General features: G+C 36.8%; 1 protein-coding gene across 1 annotated transcript in view; it reads right to left on the reverse strand.

Moving 5' to 3' along the window:
* HEATR5A (HEAT repeat containing 5A) overlaps positions 1-22,584 on the reverse strand; it is a 64,610-nt gene that overhangs the window by 12,815 nt on the left and 29,211 nt on the right. The window contains exons 16-29 of the mRNA XM_058807922.1: positions 19,110-19,273; positions 18,832-19,007; positions 15,998-16,103; positions 13,569-13,759; positions 12,992-13,151; positions 11,703-11,892; positions 11,119-11,288; positions 7,923-7,949; positions 5,967-6,105; positions 4,954-5,133; positions 3,900-4,139; positions 3,000-3,181; positions 1,232-1,300; positions 626-805 (exon numbers count right to left, since the gene is read on the reverse strand). Of these exons, the coding sequence (XP_058663905.1) occupies positions 626-805; positions 1,232-1,300; positions 3,000-3,181; positions 3,900-4,139; positions 4,954-5,133; positions 5,967-6,105; positions 7,923-7,949; positions 11,119-11,288; positions 11,703-11,892; positions 12,992-13,151; positions 13,569-13,759; positions 15,998-16,103; positions 18,832-19,007; positions 19,110-19,273 (2,174 nt within the window). The remainder of the gene's footprint in view (positions 1-625; positions 806-1,231; positions 1,301-2,999; positions 3,182-3,899; positions 4,140-4,953; positions 5,134-5,966; positions 6,106-7,922; positions 7,950-11,118; positions 11,289-11,702; positions 11,893-12,991; positions 13,152-13,568; positions 13,760-15,997; positions 16,104-18,831; positions 19,008-19,109; positions 19,274-22,584) is intronic.

Genomic DNA, 22,584 nt, shown 5'->3' on the forward strand with positions numbered 1-22,584 from the left:
TATCTTCCTGGTTGTACACTGAAATATCATCCACCTTCATAACATGCTCATCTTTAGCTGGTTATCAACCATCAGCATCCAAGGCCATTATCACCACATTCTAACACCCATCTTTTGGAAGTGGTGTGCATGGTTCACATTTTTGACTGTTAAATATTTAAGCTTGTATTTACACATATTAAAACAAGCCTTCACATGAGCTGGCTTTATTTTAACTAAAGTAGTATTGAGCTGACAATATTAATTTAAAATATATATTTCCAAGATATGAAATATCAATAGGCAGTGAGAAAAGTTATACCTATTTAAAATAGCACATTGAGTGGACCATCACCATACATATCATCAACCATTTCTAACATACAATTTCAAATCAATATTGAACTATTCAAATATATTAAGGAATTTGTATTTTTAAGTATGATACATTATTCTTATTATATTACAACAAAACCTGTTTAATGAGCAGTGTATTTGTCAAGTTTACAAAGTTAATGTACTTTCAGAGGTAGCACAGCAAAGCATCAGCACCTTCTATATAAAGAATCATGTTAGAAATTCCTGAAAATTCTGTCTGACTCACCTACCCAATATAAGACTAACATTGCAGAGCTGTTATACTAACCTCCGCCCAAGCCTTAAGGACAGCCAGTACCTCCATAGTTGAGGTGCTTTCATTATATTGTTCATTTTGTGCTTCTTTTCCAGCCTGCACTTTGAGCAAAGAGGACACGAGCAGCTGGTGAACCCTTCGGAGGTCATTAAGATCACTTACTACACCACTTGCTATCCAGGCACTGCACACCTGGTGTTGTGAAACAGAAACAATGAGCAACAAGCAAAAAACACCACTGCATACTCTTTTTTCCATCTGTAAAATTATGAAAGCCAGATTTAATTTCTACCAAGATAGAGTTACTCTCAGACAATAACAAATGTTGAATGACATCCCAGTTTAGTATACTTTACCAGTGAAAACCAAAACATTAGTAGGGTGTCACAAAAAATGGCAAAAATATCAACTGCAACTAAGTTTCTCAAAAGACTTTAAAGTGACAATAATCTTTGAGTTGTCTCAATATAGAGGTAACATAAGTGACATTATTTTTTGTGAATGGAGGATTTAAAGTTAGAGGATTTGTTTCCTTTTTCTTGTGTTGCTTATCAAGCAAAAAAAAAAAAAAATTCAGAGGGTCTATTACCTAAGAGACTTCTGACTTTCAACACTTGCCTGACAAGCTTTTGCTGTGACATCAGGAGGAGTTTCAGGAGCAAAGGCAGGCCTAAGTGCTGCTCCAACCTAAACAGAAGTTATACAACATTTAATACATAGTGAACGATTGACTAAATACTTACTTTTCATAATCAGACTTTGTTACAATTTTCCTTTATAAAGTATAGCTCCTTTGTCCTTTTTTCACAGATTGTTTCAGTGAGGTTAAAGAGCAGAGAAACAGTTTCAGTCATATTTTTATTGTTTTGCCTACACTGAAGACATTGTTCTCTTTGAGAGAGTCTTCATTGCTGACTCTTATTTTCTTGTGCAGTCTAAAACAGAAACAGTAATGTCTTCCTTCCTGAATGCCTGACTTGATGAGGAGCCCACCAAAAAAAAAGCAACATTCTGAACCATGAAAGACTTTGCAAGACACTTAGCTAGTGACATTTCCTTACTCAGGAAAAATACAGATTTAAGAAAACAGCTAACTGAAGCTGGTCAACTTTGGAAAGTGAAAAAGTGTGGGGAGAGCACAAACCCCATTTACCTAATAAAGAATGCACAAACACAAAGTTACTGGGCTGCAGAGGTTTTATCCACTCTCACTGTTGAAAACCATTTCATTAAAGTCTAATAAAAGATTCCCTAGCTGCTTTAGCATGTATCTGAAAATTCATATTTAAGTTTGATATACTACACTTGCATCCCAAAGAGCAAGTACTACAATAAATGTTTGTGAAAGAAGTGAAAGGATTTGTTTTTAATGGCAATTAATGACAATTTCTTAAGAGCCTCTAAAGTTGAGACTTCATTTATGGAACTTGAGAACTATATGTTAGGAAGTCATTACTTAAGTCCAGAAGATTTATATCCATATTTTTCTGGATTATTATGATGTTTTTAGGAAAAAAAATCTGACAATGTAGACTTGATTAACAGTTTGACATCCCTTAAACTTATGTCTTAAACAGCTAATGAGATCTGTGCACAGTATTAGCAGAAACACATTAAAGGTACAGAAGCTTAAAAGGACAATTATTAGCTTTACTTGTGACCTGCTTGATGGTTTTGGACAGCAAGGACAGATGGTTTATTATTTTCCCTTGACAGCTTTAGACTAGACCAAGGAACTTCCTTCCCACAAAGGAGTACCAAAAAATAGAATTATAATGGCAAAAGCAAGATCAAAGTAGGTCAGGATGTCTTCAGTGTCTCTCCAATTCTATGAGAGAAAGTGATCTGACCTATTCAGTGCCTGCTAGAAATTGAAGCTATATGAGGCTTAACACAGTTGTCTGTCATATTTAACACAAGTGTGGTATGGAATGCTAAATGACTAGAACATCTTTTCTCTAAATCTAAACCAAGACTTAACAGAAACAGAGTACAATCCACACTTCTCTATCTTGTTTATTGGCCAAGATCTCCAAATGTAATAGCTGCTGTGCAAAGGCTACTTATTTCTAAGCAGAGTTTAAAATTATAGTTATTCCTAATACTTCTTGCAATACTTCCACACTCTTGAAACCAATGCTTTCCAAAAAAATCCCACCAACGATCTATTTTGGTTTTTGTTATGCTCAAGAGGGAAGAATGCTGAAACTTGAAAAACTTTGAAGCTATAAAATTATACACCAACTGAAAAGATGATTTCTAATGAAGTCCAAACAAATTAACAATACTTTAACTGAAATCCAGCTCTGTACCTACACAATATAAATGCACATTTCTTTTAGTAATTGACTCTAAACTTTTGAAAGTTATTATCAATGGCGCTTACATTGGCTTGATACTGCTCCAGGATTACGTGACCTGGAAACTCTGGTTCTGGAACAGCTGCAAACTTCCGAACAATAATTTGCAACATTTGAAGCCCAGAAAGACGAAGTTGATCACTGTGATCTGTGGCAGCCATAAAAGCCATACGGACCAAGTCAGCTAAATGCAGTACCAAAAAGTCATCTGAAAACAGAAATTTAAAAAAGAAAATAGTTTTATTAGATTTAAATTTAGACATAATGTGCTTTATAAGACTGTTCCCAACTGTTTTCAAAGTGCACATTTTACATTTTACCTTAATATGTAGCAAGGATTCACTTTAGGCAGCTTACACATAGATCAATTTTACTTGGCTACCTTATGTTAGCTGATCAAGTCTGCTTTCCATTTAAATGTAGGAAAAAAGTACTTAGAAGAAAGTATAAATATCTTCATGAATGAGACCTTCTAAAAAAGTGTTGAGGAAAACACCTCCAGATAAACACAGAGTGGTACTGAAAAATGGCCCTGTATTTCTACTGGTGATTATGCAAATTATGGAAAGAAAAAAAGTGGCATTTTTTTAAGTCATACTCCCAGACACCAAACTGTGATGTTGTAGGCTGGTGCCAGCTATCATTTGTGACTGCCAGTGCTTATGCAGAAACAAAGCCTTCCTACACATACACCATGGTACTATAACCAGGAAACTGAGTGTAAATGCTGTAGTAAGATGCCATTCTTTCAGAAAATAAAAATTTCTCTACTCCTTAAAGAATACAGACTTACAATCAGAGTAATTAGAGGCTTTATTGATTACAAACAACAAATTTATGATTAATTTCACTAAGATGCAAAGAGCTAATACTTATTTTAAGCATACTTTGCATTCTATGAAATTCTTCCAGTGCTTAACACATACCTCTTGAATCACGTTGTTTCCTTTCCTGAGCCAAAGTTATATCAAAATGTGCACTGCCTGCGTTTTCACACTGGCTTATAATTTTACAAACACACTCTGCAGCAAAAACTCTGGTGGACCATCGTGGATTTTGGAAAGGATGGAACCTGTCATCACTGTCAGATGTTAATACAGATACATCATCCCCTTTGGCAGTTTCCTCTTCTTGAGTGGTATCTATTGATGCTACTGTATTGAAATCTGTATTTTGGACACAGAAGGGAAAAAACCAAACATAATATTCTTTCTTACTATAACTGAAACCTACTAAAAGAAATCTCTTCGAAGGCTACCTCTAAACTCAAATTCATGGTGACTCCCTTAAAGTAAATGCTAGAATTCAAATATAATGAAACTGTCAACATTTAGTTGATATTACTTGCTGAAACACAAGATTAATACCACAAAAATAAATAAAGAACTGCAGTGAAAGAAGCAAAAGAAAAAAAACAACTTTAAAAATTATTATGATGTATTAGAAGCATTAGTACTGTTCCAAATAAAAAAAAAATCTAAATGCAAGAAGTTTTCCTCCTGCACTGCAGGTTTAAAGAATTTCCTTCACCCCCACTAATATTCAGCACAGTAATTGATTTTGTGTGCTCAAGAGTTCCATTATGACGTAACAGGCCTCCATTAGTTCTACCACTAATAGAAGAACTAGTCAGAATACTTTTCTTGGAGGTAATTGCACAGGACTCACAAGCTCAAAACATTGCTATATTTCCATTTCTGCTATGGAAATGAATTAAGATCAATAATTAAATCAACAAGCAAGACATCCTAAGATGTTTACAAGAACTTGTTCAATGGGGAGAGGGCAATCAGAAGAGAGAAAGGCATATTCCTCTGAAGGAACTAAGTTAAAAGATCCAATCTTGCAATATGAATGACAATTATACATTTCATAAATGGCAAACATTCAAGAAACTTTAATGCTTTCCCTCAGTGGCACAGTGTACTGCTGCAGGCCTTATTTTGATTGTGTTCTCACCTACAGTGTATTAAGACTTACCAGCAGAGGCAGCAAGAACATCTTTACAAAGCTTCAGCCAAAAGGAGAGCTTCTCAACTGCCATTGAAGTAAGCATATGAGTCAGGGTCTCTTTGATATCTTGGCACAATCTTGGGTCCAATTCTTTGTCCAGCAAGCCCAGCAATGCCCCCTCCAGGCCTATTTCTCTGATGTTCACATCTGCTAAGAACAAAGGCTGTGAGCTGAGTACTGTGCATCACAAAACTGGATTAATGACAACAGAAACCCCACTAAAGTTTGCACACAGAGTATCTTGTGAAAAAGTAATTACTAGCCCTGAAATATTTTTTAAATAATTTTATTTTTCACTTTAACATTTCAGCTAACTTATGAATACAAAACAGATGTTGAGCTTTTACAGAAAGATAGTAACAACAGGAAGAAAGTTACCCCATCAAGAAATAAGAATCCTACTCTGAATTTCAGAGCATTACCATCCCCTCAGCATCTAGATCCTGAAAAAAAAAAAACTTACCTTACTTTATACGGTAATTCTAAAACAATGTTTTAACTTGAAATGGAAGTTAAAACTATTCTCCAAAAAAACACAAAACCAAACATAATGAAATAATTTGTTAAATTAATATGACCAATATTACAAATTTTAAATATCAGCAGTTTTAAAAAATGGCTATATTCTATTTATTCTGAAAATTTCCAAATGAGCTTGAATTGAAAGCTGAAGTGAAATAAATTTTTAACACCACTCACTCACAGAAAGGCACAGGAGGATGAACTAGTGATCACTCTCAGGCCTTTTAGCAAAAAGTTAATATAACAGCTGCTGGCTAGATGAGCATGTATTTCCCTGCAACTCCCCTTGCATTTCCTCATTTTATAATAATTTCTTACTATACAGACAACTGAGGTAGAAAATGTTTTGAGTTTAAGATTTCAAGAGTATTGCAAAGTTTTCACTCTCTTAGCAAAGTGTGTTTAAAATTCACTATCTATATGCCAAGCTTTTTGATCTCAAAATGTCAATACATTACCTGGAGTAAAATCTTCTTTGCTCTCTTTCACTAGTGCAACAGCATATTCTGACACTTCAGCAGCTTCTCTTTGCACAAGCTGACGTAAGCAAGCTACCACTGCACGTCTCAGCAACAAGTATGAGCTACAGAGATTCATCTGAAACATGCAAAAAGATACAGTAAGATGGCTAACAAACCTCTGTGGCAATACTTCAGTAAGGCTGGTATTTTCTGAACACTTGCAGCTATAGCAAATCTGTTAAGTCAGTAAACATGTAATTGATGCTCTTTTTGGTCAGCTTTTTTTTTTTTTAACCCCCAAATGAAAAGTTTTGCAAGTCCTGTAATCAATTTTACAAAACTTTTAGCATTTGCTCTACAAAGGCAACTTACAATATTGGTTTGATGCTGAATCCACCTCTCAACCAATATTGTACAAAAACTGCCAATAACTTCAATGCCAGGTGAATCATGGTAACTAACTCTGATTACTGGGTATATGCATACTGTGGGCTTGAAAATTCAGAACAAGTCATTATCAGATGTAACTAGAGAAATGTCAGTGAAACCAAAGGTGAGAGAGTCAATCAGGCCTTAGTAAAACAGAACTCCATGCATGAAAGGAAGTTTATAAAGGCAAAGAGAACACTGCTGCAGTTTCATTGGAAAAAAAATTATATACTCAGTTTACATTAAATTATGTTTTAGAGAAGTTGGGAGAAAAGGTGAGAATTACTGGTGAATGTATGACACTGAGACAGGTCAGCTCTCCTGAGCAGTCTCTAGCAAAGAGGTTCATAGCACCATCATATTTTAACACCAACAGGCCAGTGTGTGGGACATTTTACTGGAAAATACATGATAACAGATTCACTATTACTGGAACAAGGAGAAACACTTAAAAAAACCCCCAAGACATAGTGTCAAGAGCTTTTTGTTAGAGTGGAGCTTTCTCATTTTTATTTGCTTCTTTCAATTTTAAGACAATCCTGAAGGGAATCCTAAAGACATGATAAACTAGCTCTGTGGTCAGGCAAGATGGCTACACCCATATTTATGCATCTTCTTCTAAATGAAGCTTAAGTTATCATAAAAAAATGTTCCCTACAACTAAGCAGTTGTGCACCCTTAGCTGTTACCATCCTTAAAACAGAGCTGAGTGTCTGCTGCAGGAAAACCTTGCATTAGGCTGTGCTGCTCATTTGTCAGCAACAAGCCAATATATGTTAGTCAAAATGACTAATATATATTAGTTAACATATGCTTAAAGAAAGCAACTTAAGGACAAAAAGAATAAGCAATACAGAATTTTAGCTTTGTTAGATTAACAAAACTAAGCTTCATCTTCAGAATTTCTATGCATGCAAATGAATCTGCAATGCTCAGAATTACATTATACACAAAAAGATACACTCTCTGCATAATTCTTCTACATGGAAAGGAACCTGATTCTATAGATATGTCTCCAAGGTACTTTAATTGCAACTTCAGAAACAAGTGAGACTTTTAATGCAACGTTTACACAAGCAAGCTACACATTCTACTTCAAGTTGGACATGCATAAATTCCGTGCTCATTTTAACAGGGAAAAAACAAAGGGCCCGACTGAGGCGACCAAAATAACGCAAGATGCACATTTTTCATCTCTCTCATTCTCCCACATTCTAAGCAGGAGATAGGACTAAATGACAGACACAAAATGCAAGCATCACATTAAAACTTAAGTGTAAAAACAGTTCAATTTCTGTACTTAACACATTAAAACCAAAAATATCCCTTATTAAGCACATTAAATGAAATGTATTCCTGCCATCTGCAGAAAGTTAGGAAGGCTCTGGTTAGGATGACAATAAAATATCACTTGACATGCTAAAAGAAATTACATTTAAATGGTTAAAAAGAAAGATAAAAAATGAAATAAAAACACCACTGCAAACTGCAAAGGTTTAGGATTAACAAGGCACAGGGACCTACCAACACAGAATTATCCAACAAGATTTCCTGCACAAAAAACAAACGACAACCAGTCATGACAAAACCAAAAATAGATATCACAGTGATATCAACCACACATGGAGACTGTAACATGTAAGCTCAGCATATAATAAAATTCAGAATCTTATGTCAAACATACCAAAAGCCTAATCTGCTTCGTTAATTTCTCTTATTTTTCATGCTGAACACACATAAATTCCAACCCAACTGCCACTAAAATTAATACTTAAACAATACCAAGACAACAGCACAGCATAGTTATTAACATTGTATAGTTATTGTGTTTCAATATTGATCTTATGGTTAATATCTTAGAGCTGAAAACTGGCATTCACTGTGTTGAGGAATACTACACCGTAAGCTTACACAGATAAGCTCTTTAGAAGTCCGTGCTCACCTAAGTTAGTTTCAGAGCTAATTTCAGACATTATTAAAAGCATATTCTGCCGTATTCTGTATAGAATACCTCTGTAAATCTCTCTTCTGCTGGAGCAAAGAATTCAAAGAGCAGGACAAGTATGCATTATTGTTAGAAGCCCCGTGAAAGATCCAACTGACAAACAGGGAACATCTCAGAAGCTGAAGAAGGGAAGCTAGATAATGACAAGCACATGTACACAATATACACAAAACAAAACAAAGCCCCCACAAAACATGAACCAGTGAAGCAGTGTGTCCATTGCCTAAGTCATGTTTTACTCGTGCTAGCATAGTTACAACCTGAACTGTTTAAATACACTGGAGAGCTGAGCCATCTCATGCTGTAGGGGCTTGACAGGTGGAGGAGGCAGCTTGCTGCTGCCTGCACAAGAAATTGTTTTAGGATGCCTAATGATGTAAAAAAGAAATTAAGAGGGAGGACACGGGGGGTTATAAGAGAGTGGAGGGAGGTAAAAGACAAGCTGAAGAGGAAGTGAGGGGGGATGGCAGGAGAGTGAGGACTGTAAAAAGGCAAGTTCAAAAGCACAGACATTTAACAGAATCCTTGGGCAAAGCGGATGGAGAAGGGTGTTGGTTCAAATGCTACTAAAACAAGTTTAAAAAATTTTTGCATATTAGATTTCCAGATTTTGTAAGTGAAGATTCATGTTTCTACAGATGGAAGGGGAAATATCACTCATCTGACTGCCTCTCCTGTTTTTCTTCCCTAAATAAAGAACGCAATGGTGAATATCCACATGGTCCAGGGCCTAGCTTTTGCATGCTACTTTCCCTTAACACTTCAAAATGCAACACAAAGGAGGACCATCACACCTTGTTCTCCAAATTGCAGACATTTAGCTCATGAAGAATAACTAGCTGAGGGTCACCTTGCAAGTAAACAGCACAGTGAGGTGCAGATTTCAGATCTGCTTATTCTGCTTCCCTAATGAGATGGTGATTTAGTGGGTGGAAACTACATGAATAAATGTTGAGTTTTACAAATGCAGAATTCGTCTTGTGCAATTATCTTCTCACAGACCTGCAAAGCACACAATCAAAAAGCCTTGTTTATGACACTCTTCAGAGACACACTGACATTACGGAATTGTCAATGCCAGCAGCATTGGCCTTAGTTGTACAAGTTCATGAAGAGAAGATCACCCATGTGAGGCTGCTGCTTTGGTGGGCTCCTCTCCAGGAAGCCTACAGTCACTTCTGGGATAGAGGGGAACACATTCAGATGCATGAACACACAAACTTGAGCCATGACCCCTGCTTCTTAATTGACTAATTTAGTATTACGAAATTCTTAAACCACTGTATGAAGTACCTTGAGACAACTTGTAAGAACAATAAAAATCAGTAATATTATGTAGACAAGGTAACTTTGTCATGATATCCTCTATATTAGTAGGTATTTGATAATAACAGAGAGATTGAAGCAGACTGCACATGGACTTAAAAATGTTCCCAAAAGCTATCACACCCTCCAAGCAAGAGACTGTCTGACATGGTTTGTTGTGATTTTATCAATGTAAGAAAAACTATGTTTTACCCAAAAAACATTAAATAATTGTTAGTGTATGTTAAAACAACACTTCAGATTAGTTCCAGCTCTTCTGCAACTAGCATATTCATGTGTATCACAGCCTGGGGCAGAAAAACCTTCCTCAGCTTTTCCTAGCTCCCACAATCATGTCTCTAGTCAAACTAAATAAAGAAAATGTAAGAAATCTAAACCTATATGTTTAGACTAAACATGAAAATCTAAATCTATGTGTTTAGCATTGATACACAAGTGCTACCCAATGGGAGATGTGAATAAGAAATGTGTTGAAATAGATGAGATTAAAACAAAATCCAGCCGCACTTTATTGTCTGCGGACTTTTGTTTCTGACAGTGAGACAAAATCCTATTTAAAAAAAACCAAAACAAAACAAACCCCTCAAAAACCTCCAACCAACCCTCCCTGTCCCCCAGCTAGCCCCCCAAATCCACCAAGGCTAATAGCTACCAGAATTTTTTTTTTTAACAGAACTAAGTACTTCAGAAGAGCAACTATTCAAAGACAGAGAGATACTGAGTGAAAATAAAACAAAAAAACCAAACCCCACCGAACAAATAAACTCCCCGCCTCTTGTCAAATAGGGCTGAAAAAGTTTTATTTCTTCCAAAGACCTGATTTGACTATAACTTGTGCGTTAGAAATTTTTATACTGACTGCCAAGATGTCAGTACACTGAACCATTAATGTTACAGAAATTACAAAACACAGAAATCTACAATTTTTCAGCATCAAGAAAAAAAACCAAAACGAAACAAAACAACTCACAGTAATTAGTACACACATTTTAAAGTCAATCCTTCAAGCAAGGCATAAAAAGCAGCACAGGGGAAAAACTGGCCAACATAAACCAGCTGGTACAAATCCAGCAAAGAGTTTTAATGAAAAGTATATCCTGGCAGACAACTGGCCTTAATAAGAACAGCAGAATGTATTTGCAAGCAGTTCAGAAGGCCAAGATTTCTATAGAATGTGCTCATCTTGTAAAGGGGAAGAGAATTGAGGGAAAAAAATGAAGATATATAGAATACTTGCCTGCAGGAGAACATGAAACACCTCATGCCTACACATGCCTACACAATGATCAGTTTCACTGCTTAAAGAAACAGCTGCATTTTTTAAGTGTTTGTGAAAAATATGAACAAATTTTAAAATACATGGATATAAACTAGTAAATAGATACTCACACAGAGGCAGCCTACAAGGTTAGACAAGTTGACATGTCGAGGAGCAAACATGTGAAGCTGCTGAAGGCTAGAGATGGCTTGAGCTTGAACAAGGCAGTCAGGATTATCTTGCATCACTGCACAGCCCAAAAGGCAAGAAGTTCTTAAGGCTGACACTGCTGTACTGCTGCCTATATTGAGAAAAAAGGTTATTTTTTGCTTGTTTTTAAAATGTATATTTCTTTTTAATAAACATGATAGGGCTCCTAACTCTTGAAATACAAACACCTGTTCTCACGCTAGAATTAAAAGATGTAAGAATGTAAGAAATATAAAATATAAAATGTAAAATCACTGTCAGAAATTTCAGCCCAAGGCAAGGCTCAGAGAACCAGTTCAAACAAAGGAAATTATGTCAACTATTTTTGGAAAACTAGAGTCATGTCATCTTGATTACATGAAGTCACGGCCTATGAAATATTGTCTCACAACTATGCAAAGAAACTTAGATCTGCTTATTTGTTAGATTTGCAACCACACACATTCAATGTTTAGCAGTCTGGCTGCTAGAGCAAAGGAAGCTGACACATTTGTGTGCTGTATACCTTGCAGCTCAGGGCCCAGAGTGGTAATGAGAGCATTCAAACAGCGCCCAAGGCTTTGATGGACTTCAGCGTACGCCGGGGGCACACTCAGCAACAACATGAGAACAAGAGATAAGGTAGGTTCCACATGCACATGATACAGGGGCCCAGCCAGATCTACTATCAGTGACAGAGAGTGCAGTGCCCATGCCTGCAAAATAAGAGAAGCAGTAATGAAATCTCTGTATGATATACATAAGACCTTTTAAAAATGTCCTAGTTAAAAGTGAAATTCAGTGATGAAATGCAATAGAAGTTCCACTTTTAGGTTCCAAGAGAACAAATAGAGAGGTTATACAAAGAAATTTTATCAATCTGATGTTGAGTAAGCCATTTTGAATATTTTACAAGGAACTGTACGTTGTGCAATGAAACAACCATTTTAAATTTTTCATTGTTAATAAACAAAAAATTGAATGTAATAGTAAATTAGTTTAACAGTGATTATTATTCCTTCATTATATTCTATTATTTTAAAAATTTCTTACAGTTCCTTGTGCAAGAACAAAATTGTGAAAAAAATACTAGACTTTCTGAAATAACCTATTGTTGTAGTTACAGTTACTTTGCACCAATAGCCACATCTGTTTCATGTCAACAAACAGTTCCTCTTTGTGCAAAGATACTGTGGGAAAGGTTTAAAAATTCTTTAACTGATATTTAGACAAATACCTTAAATACACTCAACGTCTCTTAAAGCTATTCTGATAGATAACAGTTTTAGCCACAGAGAAATAACATTAATTAGTCTTCAAAATTTCTTGTCTTAGTCAATGATGTATACCCACCAAGTTCTAAAATATTCAGGCTACAAATCCCTTTTATTTACTATAAATAAATGTGCTGTGAAGTTAACACCATGAAAGAGACAAAAACTGACACAAACAAAAGAAGTCCCCTCATAAACAGAAAATCCTGGGTACTATGTAGTCCAAGTTAAGATATAGGTGAATGTGAAAAGAAACAATCCCTAAAACATCAGATATTGTTTTTGAAGTGAACCTTATCAGTCTCACAGACCATTGAATAAGGATCTCCCCCATCTCATTATAGTTCTTGCTTTGGAAGTTGTTGAAGGTGGATTTTGAGCAGGGGCAGTCTTCTACATTGCCTTTGCTGCTCCAACTGCTACCTGTGAGGTATGCCTGTGAGATGGTGAGTGTCTTATTCTTACACGAAAAACAACCTTAAACTCCAGAATATAATTCAATTAATTTGTAACATAACATTTTTATGTAAGTGGCAAGTACCTGTACATCAGGAGAAGTACTGTCCTGAGACAAAGTATAAAGGATTCCAACACATGCATTCAGGTGCTGAGTAGAACTTATTCCTCCCAGGTACCTATACAGACATCCCAGAGCCAAAGAATGACCTGTTCTTGATACCACATCCCTAGCAGATTTTAGCCTATTAATTGAAAGAAAGCTGTTAGTTTAATTACCAAGACTCTTACTATGTAATAAGCACGCATATGAATTAAATTTCTGGTATATAATCAGCAAAAAAATGTATTAGACACTATTATATTCCCAAAATTCTAAGTTCATACATTGTCTCTTATCTGAAGAAAGCACCAAAAATATTTTAGATACACTTAAATGGTGTTTCTAGAACAACAGCCAATTCAATTCACTTAAAAGTCTACATGCTTGCTTAATTAGTCTCACACTAAGAAATACATGCTTTTTCCTGTTAATTTCTGAAGTGACATCAAATTCATGAAGGAAACCAGCTTTTGAGAATTATCATAATAGGTGTCAGATAGATTTTCCAAACATTTCTATAAACACAAGCAGTATCTTTTCATGCTTATTGCGAACTTACTTGTCAAAACTGACTTGCGCTAATCCAGCAGTGAAGGCACTGTCAGAAACCACCTGTGCCAACCTGGCCAAACACTCTGCAGCAGCACATCTTAGAAGTGGATTATTGCTTTCCAAGGCACCCATTACCAACATCAGGGCAGATCTTCTAACTTCTTCTGAACCTAAACTTCCCTTGCAGTTAGCCAAGTGCTAAAAATAGACATTAAATATATTAAACAGCTAGACAGTAATCAGAGTGTGCTTTTCTGTCAGTCGTGCAAAAAACACAAGACCTGCAGAAGGATTTTGATTTTCTTCCCCTCTGTGTGAGGAATTAATCTCTTTCAATTTGCTGTTATGAGTTAGACATCTAACACTGCATAAATGTACATCACAGCACAACACTATAGTATCAACATTATGATTTTAGGAAATATTGGATAAACTGTAGTGCAACCAGATAAACCAACATATTAGCATAAAATTCAGGAAATAATATCAAGAAGAAAACACACACACACAAAAAAAAAAACCTCAGTCCCAAACATTTGCCTAAGAAGACAAGAATGAAAACAGCACATTGAACAGAGGAAAATACAGATAAAGCATAAAGGAAAACGAACAAATAGCAGATAATTATAAGATCACTTTATTTAAAAAATTGTTATGTTTTTATTTACCCAGTAAGAAATACAAAAGACAGTGAAAAAGACAGAAATTATATAAAACAGAATTTTTCAATATCTCTCTTATTTGAATGTCACTAGTATGGATGCTAGTACAGTAGTGTACTAGAACAGACTTCCCTTAAACTAATAATAAAAAAGGGGAAAAATTAAACAGTGATTCATTTGCACTCAAGAAAGCTATGACATCCCAAAACAATGTATTACTATAGAAAATAGGACTGATCACCTTGATTGTTATCAAAACAAACTTCAGTGTACTGTGCTGTTTTTTTCTGGGGTAGAGATAATTTTCTTCACAGTAGCAAGCATGGTGCTATGTTTTGGATTTGTGCTGAACACAGGGTTGACAATACTGAGATGTTTTGTTATTACTGAGCAGTGCTTACACAGAGCCAAGGCCTTTTCTGCTTCTTGTGCCACTCCACCAGTGAGCAGAGTGGGGGTGCACAAGGAATTGGAAGGAAACATGGCTGGGATAGCTGGCCACAATCGACCAGAGGGAGATTCCATACCATATGACAGTCAAGAGATAGTTGTTTAGCATAAATAAGCCTTAAGTAGAATGAGTTACATGGAGGTAAAATACTCAGTGATTTAGGATACTGTTTGCCCAGCATGAGTAGCTGGTTTAGATAAAGCCTTAGGCTGATAGCTCTGAACTTAGGTCTAGAGATGTTTTTGTCTGGAATGGAGTTAGTTTTCTGAGTAATCTTCCTAGCAGTTGGTACAATGCTGTTTTGTCTTTAGCACAAGAGCACTGATAACACACTGATGTTTTGATTGTTGCTAGGTAATGTTTATCCTAAATCTAGGACTTTTTTAGATTTCCATGCTCTGCCAGAGAGCAGATGCATCAGAAATGGAAATCAGCAGATCACAACAGCAGAAGCTGCAATACCTCAAGAACTACCCACCTGCACAGACAGAGGGAAAGAACCCAATAATATATTAGAAGACTTCTTATTAAAAATCACCACTGGGCCCAGAGACACGTGCAAGGCAGGTAGAGAGCATATGAAGGGTAGACGCATAAATCATAAGGGTATAATTGCCTAGGGATTTTTTTGTGGTTAGTACCTCTCCAGAGGCACCCAGCTTGAGCTGACCTGCTGCTTTATAACTCTATTAAATAACTTAGTTTTATAGATTTGATGCCTGACACTCTGCTACAGGAAATCCAGAGTCAAGCTGGAGGAAGGTGGAAGAACATCAGTGTGAGTGTATGTGACAATGAAGAGACAAAGGGCACAGCTGTCTGCTCTCAGGGCTGCCTGCTGCAAAGGGGCTCCTGTCCCAGCAGTTCGAGTCTCAGGTGGTCTGTGTGTGACTCCTCCAACAGTGTGACAATGCTCTGGCAGCAGCTCTTCCTTTAACATGGAATCATGCTCAGCATATAAAGCTGGGAGGAGGCACGGGAATGCTTGGAGTGATGGTTTTTTGACTTCCCAAGTGACTGTTATGCATGATAGAGCCTTGCTTTCCTGGAAACAGCTGAACATGATGGGAAGCTGGAAGTGAATTCCTTGTTTAGATTTGCTTGTGTGCATGGCTTTTACTTTCCCTCTTAAACTGTCTTTATCTCACTTTTACTCTCGCAATTCTTTCCCCCCTATCCCACTGTGGGGGGAGTGAGTGAGTGAGTGGCTGCCTGGCTGGGTTTAAACCTCAGCAATTGATCTATTTGAACCAAGAGATGCTGCGGTTTAGTAACAAAGAGAGAAAGAGAAACAAAGGAGAGAGAGAGAGAGAGCAGATTTACCTTTAAGGAAGTAGAAAAGGCAGACACAACATGTAGTTGTACTATTTGTTGTCGAGATCCTTTTGCTTGCTTTATGGAATTCAACAATTGTTCTAACACTTGGAGCCTTAAACAAAAACAGAAAAGAAGCCACATAATTGAAAATTAAGGAAACAAATCAAATGTTTTTATTTTATTTTAAAACCCATAACAAAATCTATAGTGGAATAAATCAACTCTTGAGCATTTTCATTCAACTGGCATCCCTGTCTACTACAAAAAAAAAAAGTGTATTCCATATTAGAACATGAACTTCCATATATGAACAGGAACTTTTTACATTTGTCTCCTTAAATGTATTGACAGATAATCACGTATCTAAGTAACATTGAACAGACATTATTAAAAGGAACTACATATGGGAATAATGCATTTTGACTTACAACTGAGAAAGGAGGAGAAAAGGAAAAAGAAATGAAAATGTATTTATCTGCAGCAATTAATTTGTGTCTTGAGAAACAAGTGAAGAAAACCAACCAGAAAGCTGGTGACAGACAGGGCAAAAAAAGACAAAAAAAATCCACAATAAAAGCAGTCAATGAAGAGAGAATAAAGAAGTAAAGACAGGTCAGAAGAACAAATAAATCATTTGTCAATTTTATTGGCAGGTATTGTCATAAACAAACACCTGCCTGGAACCGCCACTAAACCTCAAACATTCAAAGTAGAAAAGACATCAAGACTCAGAACTCATCAAGATGAAAGATTCATCCCACATAGGAAACTATAAACCATCACCAGCTATAATGATCATGAGCTAATGATCAAGATCTAACTATAGCAGGCCTTGAAAATATAAAGCTATTTAATTTTAAAATAATTGATCTGCTCTAAAGCTGCATTCAAAAATATTACCACACAGAAGCACACAAAAAAAAGCAGCTACATGCAAAAATCTTCAGGAATTTTATGCTTTAGTAATCAGTGTGCTTATAAATGTGGAAAAAACCAAAACGCCATATATGCAGTGAGAAAATACATAGACAAAAACCCAAGAGAAGTATTTGATCTCTTACAAGCATTCTTGTACCTTGACAGAACTGTGTTGACACACGCACACATTTCACAGAATCACAGAAATTCTAGGTTGGAAGAGACCTTTAAGATCATCGAGTCCAACCCATGTTCTAACACCTCAACTAGATCATGGCACCAAGTGCCACATCCAGTCTTTTTTTAAACTCTTCAAGGGATGGTGACTCTACCACCTCCCTTGGTAGATGATTCCAGTATTTGACCACTCTTTCTGTAAAATACTTCCTCCTTAATTCTAGCCTGTATCTCCCTTGGTGCAGCCTGAGACTGTGTCCTCTTGTTCTGTCTGTTGTTGCCTGGAGAAAGAGACCGACCCCCAGCTCACCACAGCCACCCTTCAGGAAGTTGTAGAGAGCGATGAGGTCACCCCTGAGTCTCTTTTTCTCCAGGCTGAACAACCCCAGCTCCCTCAGCCGTTCTTCATATGGCTTGTGCTCCAAGCCCCTCACCAGCCTCGTTGCTCTCCTTTGGACACACTCAAGCATCTCAACGTCCCTCCTAAAGTGAGGGGCCCAGAACTGGACGCAATACTCCAGGTGAGGCCTCACCAGTGCTGAGTACAGGGGAAGAATGACCTCCCTGCTCCTGCTGGCCACACCGTTCCTGATACTGGCCAGGATGCCATTGGCCCTCTTGGCCACCTGGGCACACTGCTGGCTCATGTTCAGCCGACTGTCAACCAGCACCCCCAGGTCCCTTTCCACCTGAGCACTGTCCAGCCACACCGTCCCCAGCTTATATCGGTGCAGGGGGTTATTGTGGCCAAAGTGCAGGACTCGGCACTTGGTCTTATTGAACTTCATCCCATTAGATTCTGCCCATCCATCCAACCGTTCCAAGTCCCTCTGCAAAGCCCTCTGTCCCTCTAACAGATCAACACACGTTCCCAGCTTAGTGTCATCTGCAAATTTGCTAATAAAGGACCCTAAACCCTCATCCATGTCATCAATAAAAATATTGAACAGAACTGGCCCCAGCACAGACCCCTGAGGGACACCACTGGTGACTGGTCGCCAGCTGGATGCAGCACCATTCACCACCACTCTCTGGGCCCGGCCATGCAGCCAGTTCTGAACCCAGCACAGAGTGCTCCTGTCCAAGCCATGGCCTGCGAATTTGTCTACGAGTATGCTATGGGAGACAGTGTCAAAGGCCTTGCTGAAATCCAAGTAAACAACATCTACAGCCTTCCCTGCATCCACTAGGCGGGTTACCTGGTCATAAAAGGTGATCAGGTTGGTCAAACATGACCTACCCCTCCTAAATCCGTGCTGGCTGGGTCTGATACCCTGGCCATCTTGTAAATTTTGCGTGATGGCGCTTAATATAAACTGTTCCATTATTTTGCCAGGTACTGAGGTCAGGCTGACTGGTCTATAATTACCAGGATCTTCCTTTGCACCTTTTTTGTGAATGGGCTCCCCATCCACTTTTTATAAAGAATGTATTATGTATTAAGCACCACAAAAAATGTGTAACATCTCTCCAAATAGCTTCCATTTTTGTCTGGCTATCAAAAAAACCCATTATTTTTCTGGGTCCACACATTTGCTATGACAATAACCTCTTGCTGGATGTGCCTTCTTGTTGTCAGTAACTTTAAAGAGAAGATCCAATAATTTGGTGGTCTAATGCTATTCAGATGGTTTACAGACTCCACTTATGCAATTCATTATTTTTTCAGAACTGTTTTCTTCTGCATTCAAACACTGTGACCCTCTTACAACATCTCCTAAATTCCCCAGCAGTTACTACTTTACCTGTGAGATTCTGTTATGTGGGAAAACATAACTCCAAAAAGTTGACCTGCTGCACTGATAACAGATAATGCAGGAGGTAGTGGTTTAGGTACTGAATCCCCTTTTGCAAATTTTTCATAAATTGAGTAAGGGTCATACTCCAGGCTGCCACCAGCTATGCTGTTACCTAAAAGGAGCTGTAAGAAGGAAAAGAGTGATAGTCATATTTTGGCCACTGACCTAAATAACTACAATTGTACAAAAATACAATAATACCTTTATAATAGAACAAAAAGTACCTGCTCTTCAATAAATCGGTGGTCAGTCTCCTGCAGTAAGGGACCCAGTAAAAGGAGATCATTCTCATGACAAAGGGATGGAAGCAAGAATGCAGAGGCATCAATCTGGCTATCTGTGACAGTCAAGTCAGTCACTAACTCTTTTAGAATAGCACTGAAGTCTCCTTTAAATTAAAGAAAAAATATTCAAAATCATTGGTTAGTTACTTGCCACAAGCAACTTTGGGAGCAATGCATTTATACTGAAAAAATAACATCCATGTAACATTTGTCTTTAGTTTTCAAATAGTTAATTATAAAAGACTCTGCTAGAGGGGAAGCCACAGAGCAGTACCTGACAAAGCAAGCCAAGCTCCGACAGCAATCTAGAAGCAGAAAAACAGAGACCTTTTCCTTTACAGAAGGCATAATGCCATACAACTGCTAAGTCAGTAAATTAGTTACATTTACAAATAAAGTAGAGGGGAAATGGCAGTTATGAATACAGCCATATTTTCTTCTATTTCCTGAAAATTAATGCTGTGGAATGTATTATGTCATCACAAAGGAATACTTGAACTTGGCAAGCAGAAGTAATTTAAAACGTCCATAGGTTTGATAAATAAAAGCTGATGAATGCAGTCCCCCATTTTAGGAGTTTGCATGCAAAAAACAAAGCAGGAGTTTACTGTAACTTTATTGTAGGAATGATAGGTTATGATAAATGTGCCTGTAGTTAAAAGGGAATTCCACATATTGTTGCACATAATATTCCTGACAAGGCTGTACATAATACAAAAACAACAACACTGGGCATTTTGAGTCAGACTATTTAGGTCATTAAAATAGTCTTTGTAGAGAGAGAACATTTCCAATGCTGAATCACACGTGATGAGAAACGACTGGTTTCTAACTGTGTTGAAAAACACTGCAGAACTGATCTTGAAGAGTGTACTCAGTCTTTATATAAATATTACTTAAGAATTTGCCTCCAGAGCATTAAGATTGAAAAGTAAAGCCCCCATTAATTGGGAATTATCACCACTAAGATGTGGGGAGTGGGGAGAGACGGGCACTTGACACCACATATCCAATTCCTTGCATTCAATTTGGATGTTAGCTGATCACACACTTACATGTTTGCACTGAAGTTGCTTATAAATTTTCAAGACACAGAAGTTTCAAAAAGTGGGGCAACCCACTTTTCAGCACCTCATGAGCACAAGCAGTTATTAGCATACTCAGAGTTGATAGCTGCAACCACTACTTACCCCTCCCTGGAAACAGAACCTATTCTGAGAAGCTGACTTTCTCTCCCTTACCTGTCAAGCTCCTGGCCCTATCAGCCTGTCTCCCCTGCAGGCATCTGGTGCTCTGCCTGCCTCCCTGGATAATTAAGCAAGTACGTAATTCTTCCAAAAAACATTACTCAAATCTAAATGCAAAATGTTTGCACTATCAAATGTGGCGCAATGTGTGAAAGGAATAGAAATTGACCTTTAAAAAACTACTATAGTTAACAACTAGAGACTGTTCTTTTGTTATTACTCATCATCATGACAAAAAATTTTTTAAAAAATCCCCTTATGAACAATACCAGTTTTTAAAATAAAATTTCATGGAGATATCCAGAATTTTTAAACCAAATAAAGGTTTATTTTAGTCCCAGACAGTTGGCAATCCTCAACACTTTAAACAATATTACCCTAATGTAAAGCAGTTCAAAATTTTAAGCCAGAATGCTGTTTCAGCATTCTAGCAATTCATCTCATCCTATTAAGAAAGAGAAGGGAATGCCTGTATTCAATTTTATGGTTTAAACCATGGAACATAACAAGCACAAAAAGCTGAAGTATGAAAAGAACCCTAATGAGTTGTCTGACAAAACATATTAATTTCAGACAACAGAAAACATCAAGAAATCTAATAGAATTCAAGCCACTGAAATTATTTTTGTGAAATTTTCAATTTGGATAGTAGAAAACTTTTTGTATTAACTCACAAGAAATAAATGTTTAGCCTTGAAAACATGAGCACATTATAATCCAAAACTAATGACACATGAAAATTATCACAAATATGATGTAAATGATTTGTCATTTTAGAACCACCTCTCCTCAGCTTAACAAGTACATACTTTGGATCAGATAAATTACAAGTCTTATCCATTCATACACAATGGAAGACAGCAACTAAAACATGTTAAATGCATTCCACTGATGTTCAAGTTTATCTAATATGCTCTTCTCATATCTGCCACTGCTGAAATAATGCAAAAAATAAATTATGATTCATTTACAGTCATGGTAAAACTTTGTAACATTCTGTTGTTTGAGCAGATATGATTTTTAATGATGACAGCAGTAAAAGAAACATCAAAGAGGCAGAAAATGAGCAGGAAAGGACCAAGCAGAGCCTAAAGAAATCACAGTATCTCAGGCCTCAGAAATCTAAAGGCATCCATTGACAAAGAAGCTTGGGTATATGAATAGTCTGTTTTCAACTGTTTATTTTCTTGGCCATTTCGTTTGGTTCCTGTTGCACTAAAGAAAACAAGTTTTGTACATTATTTACAAATACTAAAATTATAACTCCTGGTAAATGTTTCCATCATCAGTTTTCTCAAAAAGAAACAACTTACAGATTTCTATCATCTGGCTAACTACCTGGAATGAAGGAAACAAATACAAAAGAAATAAAACCATGAACTTGTGAAAGCTTCTCAATCAGTGTGTCACTCTGAGCCATGTGAAATGAGCCCTGCTGTGAAACACCAGAGTACTCCTAATATTGTTCCTATTTATAATGACTAAATGTAGACATTGAAAAAAAATCATGAGTTCCATAGTGACACTGTTTCTCCACATAATTTATTTTTAAAATTCCCAGTATTTGCGAACACGTACAGTTTCTGCATGAAGCCATCACAGTGGAATAAAATGGAAAGAATGGTATTTGTTTCAAATTTTACCTTTGAAACTTTTAATTGCATTTTTAAATTATGCATACTTGTATGTTAAGATATATAAAAATAAGTTCTGGCAATGTATGCATTTCCATTCCTTCCCTACTCTCATACTGCTGTATTACACATGTGTGGGTACCTCTGAGACTACACCTGTCAAATTACTGTTTTGATTCTAAGGCTATTTTCAAAGATTTCAGCAGGGTGCCCACTTATTTATAACAAACTTTTCAAGCTATTTCTTTTTGTTTTTGCAGCATCCTCAGCTAGGCTGTCTCTCACAAGAGGCACATTTTGCAGGTCACACTGTAAACACTGTGTAATTTCTATGAAGTTAGAACATACACTAAAATCCCAAACACACCAAGAAAGTGCCAAACCCAGCCACACCCAAATATTTGTATTCTGTAACATGTCACTCCTGTACTACAAGAGCAAAAGGAATAATTTGCTCTCAGGGGTGGAGATATAATTTTCATTCACAAATGAGTATTATACACTGTGCTTCATTACATATTTACTTCTATTGTG

Source organism: Ammospiza caudacuta, chromosome 6, assembly GCF_027887145.1.
Source record: "Ammospiza caudacuta isolate bAmmCau1 chromosome 6, bAmmCau1.pri, whole genome shotgun sequence".
In the NCBI taxonomy this organism is placed as follows: Eukaryota; Metazoa; Chordata; class Aves; order Passeriformes; family Passerellidae; genus Ammospiza; species Ammospiza caudacuta.